Genomic DNA, 23,514 nt, shown 5'->3' on the forward strand with positions numbered 1-23,514 from the left:
ATATAATCTATGTTTCATGTAAAACAATGATAATAACACGTTTCAATTTTTCACTGTGCAGCTCGCGAAGTTGTGATGTATTTCCAAATTGACCGGCAAGATCATTTAGGTTGGCCTCCCATGCTATAGAGTTTACAATATAAAGTATGTTTTTAAGTATATGGGATAGAGATTCCAAAAATTGTTTTGGAATCCAATCCCATTTATGGAGATAAAATAAACATAGATATTGATCTATGTTTATTTTATCTCCATAAATGATCGAGGTATAGGCGTGTGAAGCATCTATTCGGTCGCCATTTTAAACCGAAATAGTAGGTAATGAAGAGTTTCGAGGATCATCCTGCGTTAACCTTTAATTATGGTTCATTTAAAAAAAAAAAATCGGCCGACTAGTATAAGAGAAAAGTTACGAACAGATTTTGGATACTACATATCTTTATACACAAAATCTCAAATTTTACCGATATGGAGAAGATTTATTGAATTTTTCATGTTAGATTATGAAGTTTCATTATTGAAAATTATAAAGCAAAAGCAAATCAATAAAATGTAATAATTTATATAAATGTTTTCAATCTCATGTCGCTGCTTTGCTTTAATTATAGCACATTTTCCAAAAAAACGGAGATTTTCCTTTGAGTTTGATCATAAAGATAGATTGGGGTTAACTATTTCTCCAGTTGTGTCTTCATATAGACTACCCCAAAGCTAGTAAGGTTGTAATTTAGTAGACTCAGTCTACTACAATATAAGGAATACAATAAATACAAAAAAACAACACTTGTTTATCAGATGTGCCATTATTAAAACAAAGCCGTGATATATTATTCTTAAAATTATAGTTTACATCAGAAATTAAAAATACAAATGATAGAGTATATTTAAAATCGTAATAAGAAACTTACTAAGTTAGTCAATGACATCAGCGTCGAAGAAACTTCGTTCTGAAAAAAATACTGATTATAAAGCTAAAAAGATTGATTTCTGAATTTGAGTGTAATATCCAGCTGGCTGTACCGGACCCGCGGTAGTAGGTTTACTGAGGACCCAACTATAGCTATAATTTGTTTATCTGAAAAAGGATATAGATAAGGAAGATCTCATAAAACAATTATTAGACAGTTCTAACTAATCTCAACCTCGTTGGATTTGGACCTTAATCCAGTCGTCACCGGATTCCCCACATTTGATTTGTTTGATTAATAAATAAAAAATGTACATATACAATGTATGACAATATATAACGATTTTCTAATCTTCTCATTCCTCTTTCAACCCTCTGGCAGTCTTGCTCTCCTCCACATTCTGCAAATATCTCTTCTTGGGACGTCCTATTTTTCGCTTCCATGTTAGGCGATAGAGGGACATCATTTTTGGCCACCATTCTTCGGGAATTGTTTGTAACAGGCCATACATACCATTTCGACCTTTTTTTCAATTGTATAGGGTTCGTTTTTTCTTGCTGAACATTCTGCTTGATCACACTGACAGGAACGAATTAGAATCAGGATTTGTCGCACTAAAGGTTTTTTGGGAGGAGGGACTAACATGTTTATTCTACAGCACAGAAATCAAGATTCCAATTATAATTGTTTCCATTATATCTTTGCAGGATCTTCCATCTTCCGTAAGTCAACTCCCAAGATATCTAAATTAATATTATCTCCTAGTCCGAAATTGTGATCACCACCTTAGGACTAAGAAACGCTTCAAAGATATTTCAACGATGCTTGGATCGAGTGCGAGGTCTGGACTACGCCTTGTGGTTCTTGCACGACATCATCATCAGCCCCAGAGATGGAGAACAGCATAAAGCACCTAAGGACGAATCTTGCGGCTTGATCTCACTGAACCCGGCGAAATGTTTTTATACTCTTCAGAGATTCGAGTTTCCTGGCGATACTGAGAACTCCGCCAGAATCAGAGCTTTCTAAGCCAAGGTGAAAGCCATCGCATTCTGTACTAGCCCTGCTATGATAAGTGTTCAGTGAAATTTGCTGGGGATGTTTGACTTCTACCTACGTTGCATACCATAGATGGTGGAATTTAGAAGCTTCGCTAAATAGATAAATAGCTGGATCGAAGAACAATAAGTGGCCAGTCATCCGAGAAAAACTGTCATTCAAATTAGTTTGCTTCACCGAAAATGAGCAGTTAGGTAGTAGAAGAATGACAACTTTTGACGGCCTCTTAGATTTTATTAGGCGTTCACTCCAGCGCAGAAAAGTACGTTGCCTACGGCACGGAACAATTGGCAATTCACCGAGCCTTCAATTATTTTAGGCATTACCTGGGGGAAAGATATTACGAAATCTAAACAGACCACAAACTGCTGGAATATGAATTTCAATAAAAGACCGAGACAGCTAAGCCCATGCTGGTGGACTTCAAGTTCACTAACGACATTCACTGTCGCCGACGCACTTTCGAGAGATTGAGGCATCGTCTGAACTGAGGATTGTACGTGTCTTGCGCCTAGATAGCAGAAGGATGCAATGATTCAGAAGTTTAGTCGTCTTCGCCTGCACCGGTACAAGCCTCCTGGTACAGTGGCGTCGGTCTCTTCGAAATCTCCACTCCTCAGAGGGAGGTCCAACGTTACTGAAAAGAGATCTTCCATCATTTGTATGGGCTCAGCTACCCGACACTAACCTTGAAAATAGAGGCGTGTCCACTAGAAGAGATTACCAGCACCAGTGTGTGGCAGAAGCGATTGTGGGCGCGTGGATCTTCTGCTATGGTATACTGGCTAGAATCACCACCGAACATACAAAAACTGGCTAGTTAGAATTTTCCTTATTTCATTTCATTATATTTTTATAGTCGGACTAAAAAAAAATTTTTTAAGAAGTTAAATTTAGCATATCAAGTTAATTAACATGTAGTAAATTATTTAATATATAGTATAGCGGGCCCCCTCTCACTGAATGTTCTATAAGTTTTATTTTTGTCAATAATATTAAGGTTTATAATAAAAAATTATATTACAACCTATAAATAACATACACATTTAAAAATTACATATTTAAAAGAATAACGTGGCAACCTGATACTGCTACCTTCATCCCTCAATGATCTGAGGCGAATATCCTTTGGACTTATTTTCCACCTGTGAGGATCTAAGGCAAACACCATTAACACTTACTCGAATATTCGAATATTCTTGGAACTGGCTGGTAATATGTGGTTGTTAGGAGGAAGTATCTCCTTTGCATCTGATACTCCTGGTCAATTCACCTTCTAACCTAACAGTACTAAATACACATTGTCCAAGGCCCTCAGATGCACTTGTGCACCTCACCTCCTAAATTGGTGTCCGGATTAAACACATACCTCAACAATTTACTATTGATATTCTATACTTTTTCTCCTGGACTGTTCAGTAAGCACATTGAAGTAACTTTACAGGCTTAACCGGAAGTGATGTATTTGTTCCCTAGAATCTCACTGAATTGTTTTTTAATTATTCAGAGTGTTAAAAAAATATTACATGATAAATTATGGTGAATACCTATTTTTTTCTGATTTCCTCAAACTGATCGCTACATCATTATTTTGAAAATACAAGGACTGTCCAAACAGCCACTTGTTTGCCCACAGCTGTATGTAGTATGCGTAGTACGGGTTTTCCCTCTCAAAACCTATACTGCGCATGCTCCTTACAGTTCCGGACAGTCAAAAGTGGTTGTTGGAACAGGCCTACAATATTTGTATTAAGTGAAAATCACATTTGCATCAGTTGTTTAAAAATGGTTTCTGAGGATATTCATGTGTTTAGTTAGTGCTGTTCTAGTCGATCCTTAGGATATTTCAATTCTGAAAAAAATAATTGTTTCTCTCTTCTCCATTTGGTTACTCAAAAAAACTTTCACATCAATGCATAAAATACGTACACAGAAAAATCTGCTAATAAAACTTCTTCTTAACCCAGGTAAGGCATGGGGTAGCATCATGTGTAGTGTTAAGTTCATTGAAGCCATTTTCAGCATCATCATCAAAAATTATAATTTATATTTGTTGAAAGATCAGAATCAAGTATTAAAAACAATTCTTATGTTTCTAAGTTTACTTTCAAAAATAATGTTAATGACTCATTAAAGAGCTATAAATGTTTTTTATTTCTTTAAATGCCTTATTTGCTTTAGTTACACTGTTTACTTATCCACAACTAACAGTTTTTTCGTAGAAATAATTTTAGCTTCTACCTTCATATTTGTTTTCTATGTTAACAAGTATGTATGAAATCATTAGATACGTTGTTTATATTTGAGTTTTTTTTTTATATAAGAAGGATTTGTACCCTCATTTTTCTTCTTTGAATTACCTAAAACAACATTATTTATCTTAACAAAGTTGCTCACAATAGTTTTGAAGATTATTAATAGACTAAGTAAATAAACTGTATGAATGTAATTAATTTTAATTTAAAACTGCCTTATCGAATGTTTTTTTTATTGTATTATATGCACTGGATTTGGAAGATATTTGTTTGTGGTGGCAACATTGCACCCATAGAGTACGCACGAGTTTAGTTGAGTTTCATCTGGAGTGTAAAGTTTGCTTATAATTTTATGTTATTGACAACTGTGAATTTTAGTTTATAGTCGAGAACAGATAAATATTAACATGCCTAATAATAGAAGAGGTGGCCGTGATAGAAGTAATTACTATAAAGGTAAAGTAGATGTTGGGGAAAATATTGTGTTTAGGTTATTTATCCTTAATTATCCTTGAATATTAGTCTAATTAGTATATTTTGGCTTATTAACACTTTTCCATCCCGCTTCAATAATTTTATGTTAGTATATTCATAAGAAATTGAGGAAATATTGTTTTTCTTATTTTATGAATGTTTACATTTTTATAGCTTTCCGTCTTGCTTGTGGATTTGTACTGACCTATCTTATTTCAGAAATTTTCATATAACTTTCATCTATACCAATTGACTACAAATGTAAATTTATTTTTTCCATTTTCCCCTTTATCACTTAGTATTGATTTTAATTTCTTATTCCAGTCAGTATTGTACTAATAGGTTTGTTCTTAATGTTATTGTATTATGTAAATGTTTGTTTTGTGTTTTTATAATTATATCAAATACTTAAGAATGCCTTATTTGCCTAGTTAAATTTGATTGGTATTTTAATTGCTAAAACCAAATTCTTTTATGAAAAATTAAGTGTAATTGTGCAAGTTTTAGTATGTAAAGTATTTATTAATAGTAAAAAATTAATTATTTCTTAAAAGTTGGAGGATTTATATCATAGAGGTTAGTCATATTTGATTTCTTTTATTTCTGATGGTCAGTTTTATCCTCCTCATTAATTTTGTTACTACCCTCTTTTGTTTCTGTTCCTCTATAGACTCCGCTGTAATTCCCTAACCTTTCTACTATTGAACTTAATACCTATATTAACTACTCATTTTCAATATTTCATGATTTTTTTAACATTTCATATTTTGCCTCATTTTTTGCATTTTCTTTATAACCTTAATCCAAAAAATCTTGTGCTATATGGTGTTTGTATTCATTAATTTATTCCTCATGCGATAGTTGCCTTATAATATTTGAGGAATTTGGTTGTAAAACATGGTAACTGACGAAATGAAAATGTAGGAATTCAATTGGTAAGTTTTGAGGCTAATGTTTGGTGCTTCGCTCCAACAAAAATTACATTACCCAATTATTCTAAATGTTTTGGAAAATAAATTTTGTATTAGCTGCTACTTGCAGCATATTTTTTGTGGATATAAGAACTAATAATAGAGGAGTACTTGCAGACACCATGTTATACAATATTTAAAGCAATCAGTTGTAAAATGTGGTATTTGGCATTTAGTGTGATTTGAAGTTTTTGTTATTGTGTAAACATGTTTTAATGTGACAATAGCAACTATAATGCAAGACCCAGTGTGACAATGCTACCACAACAGTAGATACTGCCATGACAGATTTAATGAGTGTAAAACATGGTAACGCCTGCGCATACCATGTTTATTTTACCACAAGTTTGTACTCAACAAAACATTTACATTACATTACATTACAAAACATTTGTAAGTTGACGCCAAATTACAGATTGTGTACATGTTTTTCTTAGTTCAGTTATTACATACTTGTTTCATAGTTAAAGAAATAAAAGTTAAAAATCTACTTTTGTTAAGTAGATTAAATGATGAAGGTGCTGTAAAACATGGTATCTACTGTACATACCATGTGTTACTTCTGAACATACCAAGAAGTACAGACATTTTTTCTTATCATTTTTTAGACGTAACTTGGATCCGATATACTTTTTTTGGGGGAGGGAGGTTTGGGGTCTTAAGCTTTGCTATTAACAAAAAGAGGTCTTGTCAGAACCATTATGGATATTTAAAATATTAAATTTAATTTTCTTATCATTAAAACAGACTACTTCAGGTGTTTCTGTCAGTTATCAGGTATTACCTCCAACCAGCTATCAACTACTATCACTTAATACCAATATTATTTCTTAAAAAAACAAAATTTTCACCACATTCTTTTTAAAACCTCTGAAACTTTTTAATTCACAAAAATGGAAGATACCGTGTTTTATGACCATATGCTTCATTTTATGATATAATTCTCACATATTTAGTATTATGTTATCATTCTAGGCTTTATTTCAAATGGGTGAGTAAATTGATGTTTCCAGAAAGTTATTTATTACTTTTTCTTTTAACTCTTAATGTTGAATTTGTTATCTATTTTTAATATTGCAAGTATATAGTAATACATATGCATACACTAGGTAGTTGTGAATTGGTTGAATTTGACCAACTACTTGCAGTTGGACAACTAATAAAATATATGTAACATGTTAATTTAAAAAATTAACTTCAACAAAAATTCTATTGATCCTTCAGAATCAACTTTGTAGGTATATGGGAAAAGTGTTTTCTATTGTTCAAACTTCCCACTAACCTGATGTATATTAACATTTATACTTTGTTAAATTACTTTTATAAATAAATGTTCAAAAATTGAATGGTTATCATTCATAACCTTGAGATTTCTTTAATGCTTACTATAAATGAGATAACCTTAACTGGGTACTAGCTCTGAAACAGTTCTCCAAAATGGTGGGTGAAGGTGTACCCTATTGTGCATAATGTGCAAACAGTCAACCATTCTTGTCAGTTTTAACAGGACACCATAAGGTGGTTTGTTTTCATGCTAATTTAGGCCCGAATCTTCAATGAAAAGGATTAGTTGTGGTTATGTTCACCCCTTGTGTGAGTGGAAGTTGAAAACTAATCCGATCAAACTAGTAATAATTATAGTGTAGATTGTAACCCACAAAAGTATAATATGGTCTATAAATGAGTTTTGATGTCTTATGCTCCACCTCTTATGCCACATTGGGGTAGTGCTTCAGAACTTTTACTCTTATCCGTTATGCTTTTTTGACTTGGAAATAATTTAATGGGGTTAATGTTAAAACATTTTATATATATTGATGATTTATTTAAATCTAAATTTTAGCATTGATTTAATTTACTCACTTAATTATCACTTCATAATTAATTATTATAATTATTTGATTATCACTAAAAGTTTTTCTGTTAGATGTTAAAAGAGAAGTTAAAAAACATCTTTAAATCTGATAGTATCAGAGATATTTGTAGAAATAAATTTACAAATTGTTAATTTTATGTTATTTAAAAGAAAATAATTGACTTTTGAAAAACTATTTCTCAAGAACTATTATAGATTATTGTAGTCTATTGTAGACTTTTATAGATGTCTATTAGCATTCAAATTAAAGCTAGGTAAATTTACCATATATCTATGATATTTTCCAAGGTAAATTCACCAATGTTGATTTCCTCGTTATTTGGGGAAAAAAGAAAGAATTAGGAAACTATATAATTCGTGAACTCTATGAAGGCTCAAATTTAATACTACTTTAAAAAAGGTTTCATTAATTTTTAACGTGCTATAGATTGCTTTAAAAATTTTAACCTTCAGTTTTTATCCATTATTTTATTAGTTATTTTTTAAAACCAAGGATATAATTGTTTTCAGCTGAAAATGTTTTGTAGATTGATACCCTAAAAGATTTATTTATTTTATTTTTTTTATGGTTTTGAAAAAAAAGATGATGGCCAAAAAAATGCATTTCTAGACTTTTAGTATTGCAAAAATATACTAACAACTTACCAAAAAATTCAAACCTCTCCTCTACTACAGAAAGCATATTAGTTTCAACTAACATAAGCTACAACTTTTGTGATATCTGATTTAGAAATTAGAAATTATCCTCTTTTATTGATCATACATACACTTCATTTAGTTCGTAAATCATCTATGGGAATTCTCCTAGCACGAGTCAATTATTTATAATATTTAGAAATTATATAATTATGTTGTTATTAACAGGGGTTATATGTTTTCAGGGAATGAGCATGATGATAGAGTACCATCCCACAACAATGATGGAGGAAGAAGAGTTTCATTTAAAAACCATAATTCTGGGAGAAATAAACATAACCGCCAGAGAGGCTGGGATACTAAAGTCAGAGCTGCGCTTATGGATGAAGACATTGAAATGTCAGGAAATATCCGTGGAAATGAAAGATTGTAAGTTTGACACCAATAACATTTAAAATCATTTCCATTGAATTAGTTGATCATGGTAGAAGTTAATTTGTTTATTTTTAATTTAAGTTGTGTGTTGGTGGAAAATTTTAATTTTGAGTTCTCAACAGAAATACATGTTTTGAGCTCCTCTCAAGTTGAAATAACCAGTTCTAACAAAATTATGTGTATGTGCATGCATGTGTGTACGGGTGTGGTGTGGTGAAAAACTATAAGTCGTATGAAACTGAAATTAAATATTCAAGGTGTGCAAGTTCATTGTTAAAATTCTTTCAATGAGTTTGAGCGACTAGAAGTGCCACTTTATGGAATTGATTTTGATTTAACTCATACCAATGTACAATTAAATGGACTTTTATTATGGTAGCTGGTATTAATCAGGTAGGTCTTATCCTCATTAAAATAGTCTTGACTGGGCTTAAATGTTGAATACATAAAAAATCTTCCTCTAAAGTATCTTTAATGTTGTTAACTTTAAATAATTAAACATTTCACATTTTTATTAGTAGTAAAAAATTGGATAAATATAAACTATGAAAGGGTTTGATGATCAACCAAAGGAGATATGAGGAAAAATATTTTTTCCAAATTGAAAACATTTCCGGAAATATTATTAGTTGAATAGATGTTTTTATATACCATTGGAAAGCCAATGATTTTAGAAAAAATAATATTTAACATAGAAAGTCGTAGTATAGTAGGTAATAAACAAAGAGGAACAACACATTTATAAATGATCTGCTCTAATAGGATTTTTAATGAGTGGAAGCATGTGCAATTTTTCCATTTAATGTTTTAACTGTTGTCATGTCGACATAGTTATTAAATTATTGATTTTTTCCTCCAATTAAACCTATATTTAAGAATGACTAATTGCATAAAATCTTTCTCATTGTTATCAATATTGATTTGAAAAAAAAAATATTGAATAAATGGCGAAGAGCACAATTTAAATTTTAGTTAACTGTTATATTTTTATATTTCTGTTATACTTCTGCAAAATGAAAATGTTGGAGAAATATTATTTCTATGAAATTGGAGTTTGTCTTATCTCATTTGGAAATAGGGGTAAATATTGTCTCTGTGAATAATATAAATTATCTGTTCTGAAATATGCGAGAATTATTTTAAACTTTTAAGTAGGGAAGGTGATAGTGAAAGTTGTATGATGGATGCATGCACCTTACTAGATTTTAAAAATCTTAATGGACTTTGGTTTTTTTCTTAACAATAATCTTCAAATCAATTTGGTATTTCTCTTATTAATCGATAGTATCTATTGAGATTCATTTTGATTCTAAGATTTTATACTACTGGATGAAATTTTCTGTGTGAAACTATTGCTTTTACTACATATTTTTATTCAACTAGGAGATAAAACTATTTTAATAAAGTATTTTTTAAATTTATTTAAATGGTCTCTTGATGCCATTAAGATTTGTGTCTATGTAACAGACTTATGCTGTTAAAATGTGACTTATGTTGTATTAATGTTCAACTCAAATTACTGCTAATAGTTCGTCCAATAAAAAAATAAATAAATAAAAACAAATGGTGAAACATCAGTCATTTTTTTTTATTTTCCTCTTCATTTAGTTACTCTCATGAAATGTATCTTACATTTCTAATTCCTTATATTTAATTTTGCTTGTTGATTTGAAGTGCAACCAACTTCCTAAACAGGGCGCCTGGGCTTTGGAGTATTATTTGTCTGAATTTTTTTAGTAATCAAAGAAAGAACATCTTGTTTTTATTTGGTTAAAATTCCTTTTCAAATGTCTTCTGAAATAATTTGTATTATGTTTAGCTTTAGGGTCATTTTATTAATAAGTCAATAAGAAATACTGTTATGATCCATTCGTGGTTGTGATGTTTTAAAAATACAATTAAACATGTATTTGTAAAGTTAAAACTTTTTGTTTCAAAAATTTAGGAGTATATAAGGATGCCAGAATAAGGAAGCTTCTGACAAAAGACAACTCTATATCTAAAAATTGTTTAGGTTATTTCAAAAGCTTAATGTTCCCCTACCAAATAGGTATTATAAATCAACATTTTCAATAAAAATTGGACAGAACTACAAGATGTACTCTTTACAAATTTTTCAAAAGTTGATTTTTAACTCTATATAGGATACTACTAAATTATAAAGAGTCTCTGTCGCTTGGATCGCTCAGCACAAAATCTCTTGCACTCACTAATTTTGGAATCCTGTTTCTGAAAATGTGGTGAGCTAATATTTGGAATTCCTTCCGATTGCAACAGATCACCATCAGCGGGGACAGCAGTTGTGTTGGAGTTAGTCAAGCCTTGTTAGAATCTGAAGAGTATTATGACAGTGTACACCTCGCTCTTGGTGGGATTTCTTGTTGATCTTTTATCACAGACAATACCGACTGGTCTCTGTATTCTTTGTGTTCAGGAAACCTCCCACTACCCCTCAATGTTGCCAACTTTTGAAAAGAAATTCACTCAGTACTCCTACTGTCTGGATATGCCTTGTAATTGCGGCTCACGGCATCCTCAATATTTTGGATTACATATGTCTGCATTGCAAACGTGATAAATTAATGACTAAGTGCATCTCATCAAGTGAATAACATCCACAATTTATGAGGAAAAACAAAGGGCTAATTGAAAAAAAAAAAATAATAAAATGATTTAAAAGAAAAAAATATTCTTTATTTTTAAATTTTATATCATTTATTATTTTTCAAAAACTGAGCTCTAAATTTAATTATAATTAATGGAGTCATTTTCAATAAAACAAATATTGAATTATAAAGAGTTTGTTTCAACATAATGCATGATGAATTTTTGCTTTGAAATTTTGATTGATAGGTATTTAAAATTTTTATCTGAGTTTGTTTGTTTTATTAATATATTTGAATTAATTAATTTGTTTGATTTGAAGATTTAATTTTAAAATCATATTAAAGTGAGTTCTCATTATTGAAAAAACTTATGTATTTTTTTTTTTTTTTTTATGTGTATTTTATTTTAAACTCGTGTGTAACCATGAAATAATTTTGTTGCTATCCCTTTCTCTAAAATTACAGTTGAGATTGTCAAAAATGTATGCATAGCATAACTGACATAATACCTATTTGCGTTTTTTCAACCTGATGCATGCTGTTGTCAAACATTCTGTAAGATACTTTTTTTCATTTTTTAAAATCAGTATTCGTTTCATAACAGAGAAAGTTATTCTGTTGAATATAGATTCATTTTAAAATTGTTTTAATGTTTAGTGTTTTGTATTACACAACCAGAATTAAAGAAGCAAAACCAGTATTTAATAAGAGCTTCAGCCACATGATTTTTCCTGTTCCATAACAGTTTGCTGTTAAATCAGCTAAGTATTTATTTTCCTAACCTCATAAATAGAACATGATGGGATCACAGAACGGTTCAGCAATTACGAACTTATGATGATGGCTGTTTTTAGTTCTGCCCCTTTCATTTTGATTGTGGAATATGTCATGATATATTGTTGCCTTGATTTGAGGTTCAAGCAAACGAATTAAGCAAAATTGTGCCCTTAGAAATCTCTCACAATGAAGCTATTTAAATTAAAAACAAATTTTAGTGTACTACGTACAAAAATTAGGTAAACATTACTTTGAAGCTCTCTTTCTCAAAGTTTCAGTTGTCAGAATCGTATCAAACCAATGTCACAATATATCTATTATCTTAGCTTATTTTTCTGTTTTACTTATTTAAGATGAATTCGAATTTGAAATTAAAATGTATTCTAACCTATTGTATAAAGAAAAATTAAACTAAACATAAAATTAAAAATATTTATTGTATTATTTAAAATATATTTTTTTAAATTGAAGAAACGAGTGTATGATAGTGTTATGTTACAATCATGTTTTTAAGATTATTTAGTGTCGAATGACAATATATTATATTTATTGAAAAGTAAGTAAGTAAAGTTTATATATATTGAATAGTTAGAAGTAATCACATATGCATTTACTAGTTACTAAAATAATGGCACTTTTTGCAAATACTATGAATGGTATATTGTCATTCGGTACTAAAAAGTTTAAGATTTGGGAAAAGTCAATAAAGGGGCTATGTAAAAAGAACTATTTAAAATATTCTTTATATTTAAATGTTGCATAGCACCTTCATCTACTCATTTTTGGAGTGGTCACAATTAGTAATTTATAGTATCAATATGAAATAGATTCTTATTATGTGTAATAATAATATACTAGATTGTTATAATAAAGTCTCCTAAAATGATTAATACACCAGATAAAATACAAGGTATAACAATTTTATTTGATTTTTTTTAACAGTAATTGTTCAAATTATCTTCTCTGCTTCTTAAAATTGGTCTTGTACTGTCATCCTTACTTTTACTGACTTGGCTAATTTTTTCTGTACCCCATTGAATTATATATTTATTGTGATCAGTACAAGGATAAATAACATTGTATGTTGCCTATGAAATGAACAAATGTGATGTTTGGATCCTTGGGGTGTAATAAACTCCATTTACTTACTATACTAGGAAACCTAATCTGTATGTTAACCTAATCAGGATTATAATCTGTATGTTCTAATATGGCAGAAAAATGTTTAGATTTTAATTTAATTTAATTGATTGTTATACCTTGTATGTTTAACAGTTTTGTTAACGCCATCACATGCATTCCTTACAGTTAAGGATTTAGATGGAAGTTATTTATTTTCAGTATACACTTTCCATTTTAAATTTTTAATTAAACATGTATGTGTTGGATCTAAATTAAGTCACAATCGGTTCTATTTTTCTTCATTTTTTAGGATAACCAATTTTTTTATAATATTAACATCTATTGCTTGTTATTTAATATTTGATGTATACTTTCTAGCTACCCTGATCGAAGTTTACTAAGGGTTAGTGAAAGATTTTCATTTGCAAGGAATATAATGACGAACATTAAGTGAGTTAATGAAATAGAGTGTATTTGTTTTATTTAATTTAGTTGACTAAATCTATATATTTATAACCATTGCATTTAAAAAAAAAAGTTATTTTTAGAAAAAGATGTAAATAGAGGAGAACATGGTGAGGGGTGCAATCAGTGGATTGATGAAAACAATTAGTGAAACTTGTTTTATGTAATTTTTGCTGATGCATCCCTGACCATCTCATATTGAATATACACTAAACAATAAAATAATGCCCAGGTAGATTAGAAATCATTTCTGGAGCTTGTTCTTCAGTGCAAACAGTTGCATAATCCTTATTCATTGTCATCAAGCAGTTTCAAACTAGAAACAAATACTTCGAAAAGGATAATAATGCATTATTTCAGAAAAAAAGTTTACATTTCTACAGGCATCCATCTAAAATCACTGATAATCAATTTGACTGATCACAGTCCTATAGTAATTATGTCCCACTTTATCTTTTCTGAAATGGAATCAGGTTCACATTGCTGAAGCTAAGCTTACATGGTTAAAGCCATAACTGCTGCTACTTAAATCTATGTATTAATAAAAACTAATTACTTACTACAACTAACAATTGAGAAACACAACTTCCAATTCATCTGCATTTATAGGTACCTCCTACAGATTTATATTAAATTAAAATTAAGGAAGGAGTTTGCCTTATTTATATACTTGTGCTTACTTATACACTTCTGTGCCTAAGAATGGCATAAAAAAAATTTGGTACAGTGCATGCTTTACACAACTTTCACTCCTCCCCCTCCTTGCTTTGCGTTGAAATTAATCCTCAATCATTTTAGAACAGATATTTTTATATTATATCTAATTTCAAAATTTTAATATTTTTCTTTTCAAAAATATGGCAGTTAACTAAAATAACCATTTATTCAATACTGCATTGTTATTAAAAATACTAAGAATGATTTTATCGAGATTGTTATCCTATCAGCTGAAAGGCTTAAAAATAAGTTTAATGATATTAAAAAAGTTATTTTTTAATAACTATGTCGAGGTGACAAAAGTATCAAACTGACTAAATATAAAACAGATCTTTTATTCATGTGGTTTTTGTCATTCCCCACTCATTACTTTCTTACTTTCTTCAACGTGTTAAATATTATTTTTCTAAAAATTTTGGCTTTCCAATGATATATAATGCATTTACATTACAACACATATTTCCAGAAATGTGTTATGTTCCTGCTAAAATTTATTTTCCTCTTATCTCTTTAAGTTAATTATCTCAAATTAAATTAAATGTACTTTAGGGGAAGATGTTTTCAAAATTTGTTACTTAAACCCTGTCAGACTATTTCAAAGACCTAGCTGATATTAAAGTGTATAAAGTTTAATCAAAATCATTAATCGTTTTTGAGGAAATTGAAAAAATGTGGAAAAATTAATTCTATTAAGTGGCACTTCCAGTCAAATCAGTTTTACTGAAAAAGTTGCTGACATATACCTGCTTTAAATATATAATTTTCACTTGTTAGAATCGATTTTTCACATTTTTTTCGATTTTGTCAAAAACGACTAATGATATTGAGTAAAGTTGCTAAGTGAATGTAGAATTAACATGACTAAGTCTTATCCATATTAAAATAGTTTGACAGGGCTTTAATAACGATTTTTAAAAAATATTCCTCTTTAGTATGTGCCTTTGATTTTGTTTATTTGAGAAAAATAAACAGTTCTAATTGTTAGCTATAATAAAAATACTAAGTATTAAAGAATTTTATGAATAAATAAAGGAGAAAGAAGGAAAAATAGAAATATCCGATTCTAATGCTAAAAACTGTGACCACCTCTTTCCCGATTGCATTACGGCTTTGTTATCTTTTGTTAAAATGTTCCATTCTCACCAGAAATAAAATTTATATTTGTTATTCCCAGCTCGAGAAATCCTGAAATACATTATTAAATTAAAAAATATATTTTTTGTTCATAATTTTCTGTGATCTTTTGATTTTTTTCCCTTAAATCACAAACTTGATAACTTAAACATGAGCCCACCAATCATCTCAAAATTTGGGGACCTAGATTGTGTAGTGTAGTGAGTATAAGTTGTGTAATGCTCGCATTGCACTTCATTTTCCTTTGTAAGTCTTATTTAGCCATGATAAAATATCATTTTTAAGTAGTAGAGAGGCAGAATGCATAACTAAAATATATATATATTTTTTAATTCAAAACTTTATTTATTGATAAATATTACAATCAGCCACAACATTGTTGGGCAATAGGTAATATTGATGACTGAGCACATTCATACTAAAATAAAACAACATAAAAATAAAAATGAATAAATAAATGAAAAATTATATAAAAATAAATAAAATCTCTCTCTAAATATATACAAACAGAACGATAAAGAAAATGAACATAATCAAACTGTAACATGTTCATGAAAAAATAAATAAAATAATCTCTAGTCACATTTACACTGTTATATACTATATTTATACTATCGACCTGAGGATCCCTGAGACCACTCTATCCCCCACGTGTGAGGGGTAGAGCTGTTTGAGATCCCAGCGCAACCCTCTCACCGCATCACTGGTAATGTGCCAGTGGAGGCTGAAATAAAACATTAGCTATAATAAACAATTAACTCTTTACTCACAGTACAAGCGACATGTGGTTCTGTGGAACCCAAGGCAATATTTATATTATCATACATTTTAGTGATCTCAGGTTTTTTATTATTTTTAGGTTACTTTTAAAGTAAATTTATTGTTTTGTTTTTATTGTGATGTTTATATTTATTTTCTAATGTTGAGGTTATTTTCAAATATTTAATGGAAACTGCATCTGACTACAAGTCAGATACATGTATTATTTCTTAAAAAATACATGTAATTACAACTAAATTGCAAGTGCATTACAATCTAATTACAAGTGTGTGGCAATCTGCATTTGTTTTACCTAGACAGCATTGTCTTGTCCAATCTCTTAACAAAAATCATCTTAATATTTAACTTTATAACTTACAATTACAAAATATTCATTTCATATACAAATGATTAAATAAATGTTATTTATCACCATAATGCATTAATTTGCATTTTAAAATGTCTAATAATCCTATGTTTCAAAGGAATTATTTATAAATCATAAATAATTCTTAATTGAAACTTGTGAAATAAATTATAACTTATAAAACATGATAAAAAGTATGATGTAACAATTAATGTTACTGGGTCTGACAGAAGAACCTGTTACTGTCATGTTGCGGTGTTAGCTTGATTACCTGTAGTCCTAGAAACTTCAAAATTCTTGCATCAAAAGTCAATCTTCTTTGGACCCAAAAAATGCTCCATTCCTTCGACAAATTTCTTAATCCAACTTCAGACAAAAAATATTACCTTCTATCATCGAACTTTTGTAGTTGGTAGAGTATCTAGACTATCTTATTTCAATTCATAATTTAGGAATAACCATATTCTTTTATCTGTTAGCAATAGGTACTCACTAATTTTTTTTTTCTCTCTAGCAATAATCGGCGCAGAAATAATCATGATGAAGGAGGTTGGGGAAGAAACCCAAAATTTTTTCAAGAAAGTCCAACACAATGGTACAAAATAAGTGTAAGTTGTATTTTTTTTTTTTTTTTTTTTTTTATGTTTTATAATTAGTAGTTTCAAATGTCTTTGATAAGTATCTTCAGCAATTATTTTATTTTATTTTTTTTTTAAACATTAATTTTATTATATTTTGTGTTGTAGGTGAGGAATGGGCACAAATATGACAAAGATTATTTGCTTAAACTCTTGGCTGGATTCATTAAACCTCATACTATGGTTCCTTATTTGGTACATATTTTTCAATAATTTATATAAATTTATTTTTAGATTGATATATACTATATAAATTAATATATATATAAATGTATTTTGGCAATAAAATTTCTTAACTTTAGCTATTTAAATCTGTTTCAATATATTCTACAGACAGGTGGGGTGTGGAGTTGTAAAATAGATAAATCCAAATTTTAAATTTTTTTAGGAAAGCAAACAATATGTATTATTCAGGTGATTGTTTTTTTGAAACAATTAGTATTGAATCAGTACTTTTTAAATTACACCCGAAATAGATTGGTAAAATGTAGTTGACTTTTGATGATTTGAATTTTTATCGGTATCTTTAAAAAATTTATATCTTTTGTTACTCTCAATAATTTGAATTAGCAACATCATGCTTGTTAATGAAAATAATTACAAGATTAATTTACAGAATTCCTTCACTCTCTGTCATTTGAAGTCTCCCACTTTTCTGTTGTTGTTCTGGACCTATCGTTAGTTAACATATTGAATATGAGATAATGGAGTTTGCAGTCTGCTTTAATACTTTGTTAAATTCAAACCGTATTTTAAGACTATGAAATTGGAATGAGTATTTAGTGACAACTGAAAAAAGTCCTATAATTTCAATGATTGTAAAGAGGAGCGCATTTTGTTCTCAAATTTAAACAACTTAAAAAAAAAAAAAGAATAGGACAAGATTTTCTGTAAGGTTCATAGTTGTGAGATTATTTAGTGACAGCTGAAAAAAGTGCCAATATTATGCTCTCTTTTTTTCTATTATGTTGGTTGCTCAAGTTTTTAAAGCTGCAAATTTGGTTTTCTAATATTGATATAGTTACCCATAATGTCTGGAAACATCAGCATTACTTGACTTTTTTGCTCGCACAGCCTCTTTTTCTCATTGGAATTTGACTGGACTAAGTAGTATTCAAAGACAAATTTGTTATAGTCTACCTTACTTGATATGTCAACTGGAAACGTTGATCATCTGTGTTAAATAATGGCTACTTTTAGGTTTTCATGTATAATTCCTATCTAAAATAATACTTCTTTAAGATTTAAAGGCTTAAAAATTGTATTTAGACTTTTCTTTAAAGAATAATTCATGCGAATTTTAAGTTCTAGTTATCTATCCATTTCATGAATAGAATAGAAGTTTAATTTTCTTTTTTAATATTAGCTTATATTTTCAGTTTAAAGTGTCGAGAGATGAAACTTCTTTTATTGTGGAAGACCACCAAGCTGCCCAAGAATTGGCAAATGCTGATAGAAAAATAACAGCTAATGATGGATGGAAGGTATAATTCCTATGTATTTTCCTTACGTAAACATATTTTAGCTTGATAGTTTTTGTTATTCAAGTACGAAATAGTATGTAAGTTGTTATTATCATTTATGGTGTATGTAACATATTTTGAATGATCAACTATGATAATCTAACAAGAAAAAAATACAATTTCAAAATTGGAGTTTTAGTTTCAAAGCATCTCCTGTTAGACTCTGAAAATGGAATTAAAAAGAAAAAACTTCTGTCTACTATCCGTGGCTTTTCTCCAAGACTATTCGATCAGTTTTTTTTTTTCGATGATCATCTGAACCCGTTACCATTTTGTTCCAGCCATTTATGGCACAAATGATTTTGATGAAGCTTGACTAAAATCTACTTTTTTTAAGTCCTTTTAACTTTTAAAGTATAGAATTAATCCCCAAGAATAAGCTAAAAAAAGTAATAAATAAAAAAAATCGAGTACAATTTGAAAAGTATAAATTATATGAAAAAATCTATATCGGTAATCATTTAAAAGATAATTAAATTCACTACAATAAAAAATTACAATTGGACTATTATTATTAAAGATGCATCATATTGGACTTTGTTTTGGTGTATTATTTTCAACCTTGAACCTTGCTAATCAACCAAGAAATAATAATAATTTACTGATAAAATGAGTAATTAATTTTTTTAATTATAAAACTTTTTCAAAATATATTTTTTTAATTTGATTCTTATTAATATTTTTTTTTTCTAGCTGTTCATAAGAGTAAGGCCAGTCACACCATTTGTTGAAATAGATACTAAATTATCTACAGCAATTAAAGGTGTAATGTCTACACGATATAATGCGGAATTAAAGACTCTTAATTTATCAAAGTTCCACAGTGATGGACGTGAGTATTATATTTATATAAACAATTATTAATTTTAATGTGTTCATTTAGGGATGTTCTCTTTCAACATTTAAAAGTAGATTGTAGTAATGAGGTGTCCAATTCTAAATTGTTTTTATTCAATTTATATATATATATTATATACATACTTATCAAGAGATCAGACATTTTTATATTATTTTTTTTTATATACCTACACTGTCTCAGGTTTATGTAATTTTATTAAAAAAAATTTTGTATTGTTAATTGATATCTAAGTTAGTAAATGTATTGATTTCCAATACCATTACAGTCAATTATAATCCACCAATAAGATATTTTATTAATAATGTTTCAGTAATGACTCCCTAAGTTTAAGGCTGAAATATTTTTTCATGTTGGTCAGCTTAAATAACTATTATGAAAATTGATAGAGTTAGGTGACCCTCACATTCATTATCAGCCACCTCAATCTCTCCTAGACAATAAATCTATTACAATCATTTTTTAAACATTTTATTATATATAGTGAAGTGTATGTACATTTCTATTTCTATATGTATTCCTTAATAGCTATTGTGATGATGTGATTCAAGTAACTACTATTTCAAGCTTGACTGATAGCCATTATATCCTAATCATAAAATTCCTACACACTCAGCGCTTACTTTTTTTTTAGCTTTTATCAAAAATCGTACAACTTCTTTGAACTGTAGATAAAAGAATCCTAAAATGATACCTTATTTCCCTCCCTTCTTACTTCACTGCCTTCGACCTGTTGATTGCTCCTGGGAGGGTACAGATGAATGCAGAGAAAAAAACTAACATACTATTATTTACTAAAAAATGAAATTACTTAAAAAGTAATCAATTATTTTCCCTTCCAAAATGTAATATTTTACTTATACAGCAAATGTTAATGAATTGCTTTGCTTGATAATTCCTCTTTCCATAAAATTTCTGTTTTAAATCAAAAAATCACATGAATATACCCTTCTCACCTCGTGGCTTGTTTCAGAATCGAATGGCTTATTTCAGATGTGACACATCTGATATTTTCACAAGCAACTCTTGTGTCATTTCTGAAATGACCGATTGAATTATATTTCTCTCTTATCTATACAATTGTACGTTTTTTATACGTTTTTGGTGCTACCTGAATTTTTTTTTTTTTTTTTCAGTATTTATAAGCCAAGATGTTTTCTGCCCTCTCAACCGACCTAACATCATGATGGCAGTGCTGGACATCATTGGTGAAATAATCCCAGATCTCATTGCTTTAGATTTATCAGATAATAAATTAAATGTTACAGAACATATGAAGCTTATGGTGGAAAAGTGCCCAAATGTTAAAATGCTTCATTTAGGAAACAATAAGGTAAGTTGAATATTTTCATTTTAAAATATAAATTATAAATTAAGTGCCTATGGTGCATAATTCGTTGTTTGAGTATAGCATAATTTTAACTAAGTTACAGTAGTTCTATTTTTTACTATTTTATTTACCCTTCAAAATCTGCAAAATTGATATTTTTTTATTTCCTCAATCAACTATCATGTAGGATATATGTGAAACCATGAGCAAGTATTTTTCAAATCTTGCTTTATCTGTTGTTAAGTTAACAACGTCAAAAAATGTTATTGTCACTACCTCTATTTTGTTTGTCAGTTTGTTATTTCCCCAGTTTGGTTGTTAGTTTGTTATATCCCTCATTTTCAACTGGTTTGACAAATCATTTATAAAGGACACATAATGATGTAAAAATTTTAAAAAAAATATGATATGCCCAGAGTAAGATATTTAGGCAGTCGCAGTACTATTTGTTATATTTAAGATATTGTGAGTGAACTAATTTTGTAGTCTGTATGGGAATGCAGTGCCCTGTATTAAAGTTTCTGTTTTTAAATATATTATAGTAATTGCTTTATTCATTGACCTAATAAAGATACGAGTTAAAAGTTTATGTGAAGTACTCATTTTGTAAAAACTTCAAAATTAATGGTTTTAAGTTAAATTATTCAATTAAGTGCTAAAATAAAGGTAAGCACTTAACTAAGTGCTTACCTTTAATTGGTAATACTATTACACTGTAACTCCAACATAGCACTCCTGCATGAACTGAACTATCAGCTATTCTGAACGAATTTACTCTATCTAGGTTTTTTTTTTCTTTTAAAGTCATAGTTATGTTATATGTCATAGTTATACATGTTATATTTCATAGTTATACCGTTTTTTCAACCACAGACTCTACCACTTTCACTTCTTCCTAGATTTTTAAACATTCAATAGATAATTTTCTTTTTATATTATACACAATAGGTTTTACAATTTGTCTTTGTCCTCATGTAATGGACCAAAAATTGTTTGCATTATCTCCATAGCAGAGTTCTCAAGTTTAAAGACAAATTTTAAATGGCTCCGTTCTGGAGCCCTCGAGTGGAGAGGTGTAAATTACAGAGATAAAAATATCTCTAACAGCAGTCGGGAACCCTGTATCGAGAGTTATAGTTTGTTGCAAGGCCTGGCTCTTTGTTGGGGTTATAGTGCGATTGTATTACTCTTTTGTTTAATTAAATTGTCTTCTTAATGTAAATTGAAATTATTGTGGTTACCTTTTCTTGTTCAATTTAGTTACGAGACATTAAGCAGTTGGAAGCCCTCAAAGGATTGCCCTTGGAAGAACTTATTTTGGATGGTAATAGCCTCTGTGATAGGTTCAGTGAACAGGAAACATACATAAGGTAACATGTTATTTTGGGGAGCCTTGAAAAAAAGGGCACCTTGATTTTTCGCCACAGATACAGGCTATGGGTTATGGGTTGTTTGATATACTCATTAATCCATTAGTATGGAGTCATTTAGTGAGTTAAGTCCTAAAGTATGTGAAAAAAAAGGCCATTATATAATATTGTTTTGATGATGAGTTTAAGTAAAAAAAGGATTTTATTGTTGTGATTCATTTTAATGCTAAATAAAGGGGTTGTTCTGAAAATCTAAACATTTAATATTTCAAATTCATTAATGACGTTTTTTAATCATCAATAAAAGAACAGACAATGAATATTTTAATTTTTAAATATGCAATTTATAATCTAATTGCAGAATTTGCTAGGTTTATTTAAAGAAGTCACCCTATTTATCAATTATTTGTGTGCATATACATATGTTTTGTTTTTTTATTAAAATAATACTTTCAAGTGTTATTACATCAACTTTAAATTCTCCATATAGGTTTGTTCAAGCTATTTCAACAGGTTTTATTAATGGTTTGATTATCAGTTACAAAAATACCTTTTTACTGTAAATATGAATGAAAACAATAAAGAGGGAAATAAAAAGAGGAAGAAGAAACAGTAAAGGGATATTCCAACAGTAATTTAGTGTCTAAGTAAATTATTGCCTCACTGTTGAGCTCTCTCTATTGCTTCATGAAGAATGAATTACTATATTTATTTAATGCATTTTAAAAAGAGGCTTTCAGGAGAATTTACTTACCCAATGAAAAGCATGGAGCAGTTAATAGAATGGAAAAAAAAAAAGTGAAAACATGCAAATTACTATGAGAAGAAACAAAAATAATAATCAATAAAAATAATGGAATTATTATCTGTTTGAAAGAAAACTATTTAGATAAAGCTGATTTGAAAGGAATATATCTGATATGAAACATTTGCCCTTTGCAAGTGTTTATCAACAGAAAACTTCTAATGTAAATAATGTTCCAATATTGAATATTGTTAATTGAACATCAGTTTATTTGGCATAATTTATGAAATTGATCTACAAAATTTCCCACTGAAGTTATTTTAAACATCTATGTAGTTTTCATGTAATCATTTATTTTCAGAAGAGAAATTAAGATTAAAAAAAAAAAGTAATGTGAATTAAAAAAAAATCAAGATAACAAGTTATTTGTTATTGTACAAAATAAACTATTAGAGAAATAGTTGTTGCTATATATATACATCATTATTTTT

At 28.9% G+C, this 23,514-nt stretch overlaps 2 protein-coding genes across 5 annotated transcripts in view; one reads left to right on the forward strand and one right to left on the reverse strand.

Annotated features, from left to right (window-relative positions):
- Ork1 (open rectifier K[+] channel 1) overlaps positions 1 to 1,026 on the reverse strand; it is a 165,341-nt gene extending 164,315 nt beyond the window's left edge. The window contains exon 1 of the mRNA XM_067048487.1: positions 909 to 1,026. The gene's annotated coding sequence lies outside the window, so the exon portion shown is untranslated. The remainder of the gene's footprint in view (positions 1 to 908) is intronic.
- Positions 1,027 to 3,731: 2,705 nt separating this feature from the next.
- sbr (small bristles) overlaps positions 3,732 to 23,514 on the forward strand; it is a 33,923-nt gene continuing 14,140 nt past the window's right edge. Inside the window, exons 1-9 of one of the 4 annotated variants that reach the window (XM_014430196.2) lie at positions 3,732 to 3,934; positions 8,425 to 8,608; positions 13,498 to 13,569; positions 17,076 to 17,169; positions 17,308 to 17,394; positions 18,579 to 18,683; positions 19,416 to 19,554; positions 20,715 to 20,911; positions 22,169 to 22,278. In XM_014430196.2, coding sequence (XP_014285682.1) covers positions 3,880 to 3,934; positions 8,425 to 8,608; positions 13,498 to 13,569; positions 17,076 to 17,169; positions 17,308 to 17,394; positions 18,579 to 18,683; positions 19,416 to 19,554; positions 20,715 to 20,911; positions 22,169 to 22,278 — 1,043 coding nt within the window. In that variant the 5' untranslated portion in view covers positions 3,732 to 3,879. Of the gene's footprint in view, positions 3,935 to 4,507; positions 4,679 to 8,424; positions 8,609 to 13,497; positions 13,570 to 17,075; positions 17,170 to 17,307; positions 17,395 to 18,578; positions 18,684 to 19,415; positions 19,555 to 20,714; positions 20,912 to 22,168; positions 22,279 to 23,514 lie in introns of those variants that run through there. The other 3 variants (XM_014430197.2, XM_014430198.2, XM_067048489.1) reach the window with 3 other exon arrangements.

Source organism: Halyomorpha halys, unplaced genomic scaffold (assembly GCF_000696795.3).
Source record: "Halyomorpha halys isolate HHAL.00 unplaced genomic scaffold, Hhal_1.1 Scaffold865.1, whole genome shotgun sequence".
NCBI lineage: Eukaryota > Metazoa > Arthropoda > Insecta > Hemiptera > Pentatomidae > Halyomorpha > Halyomorpha halys.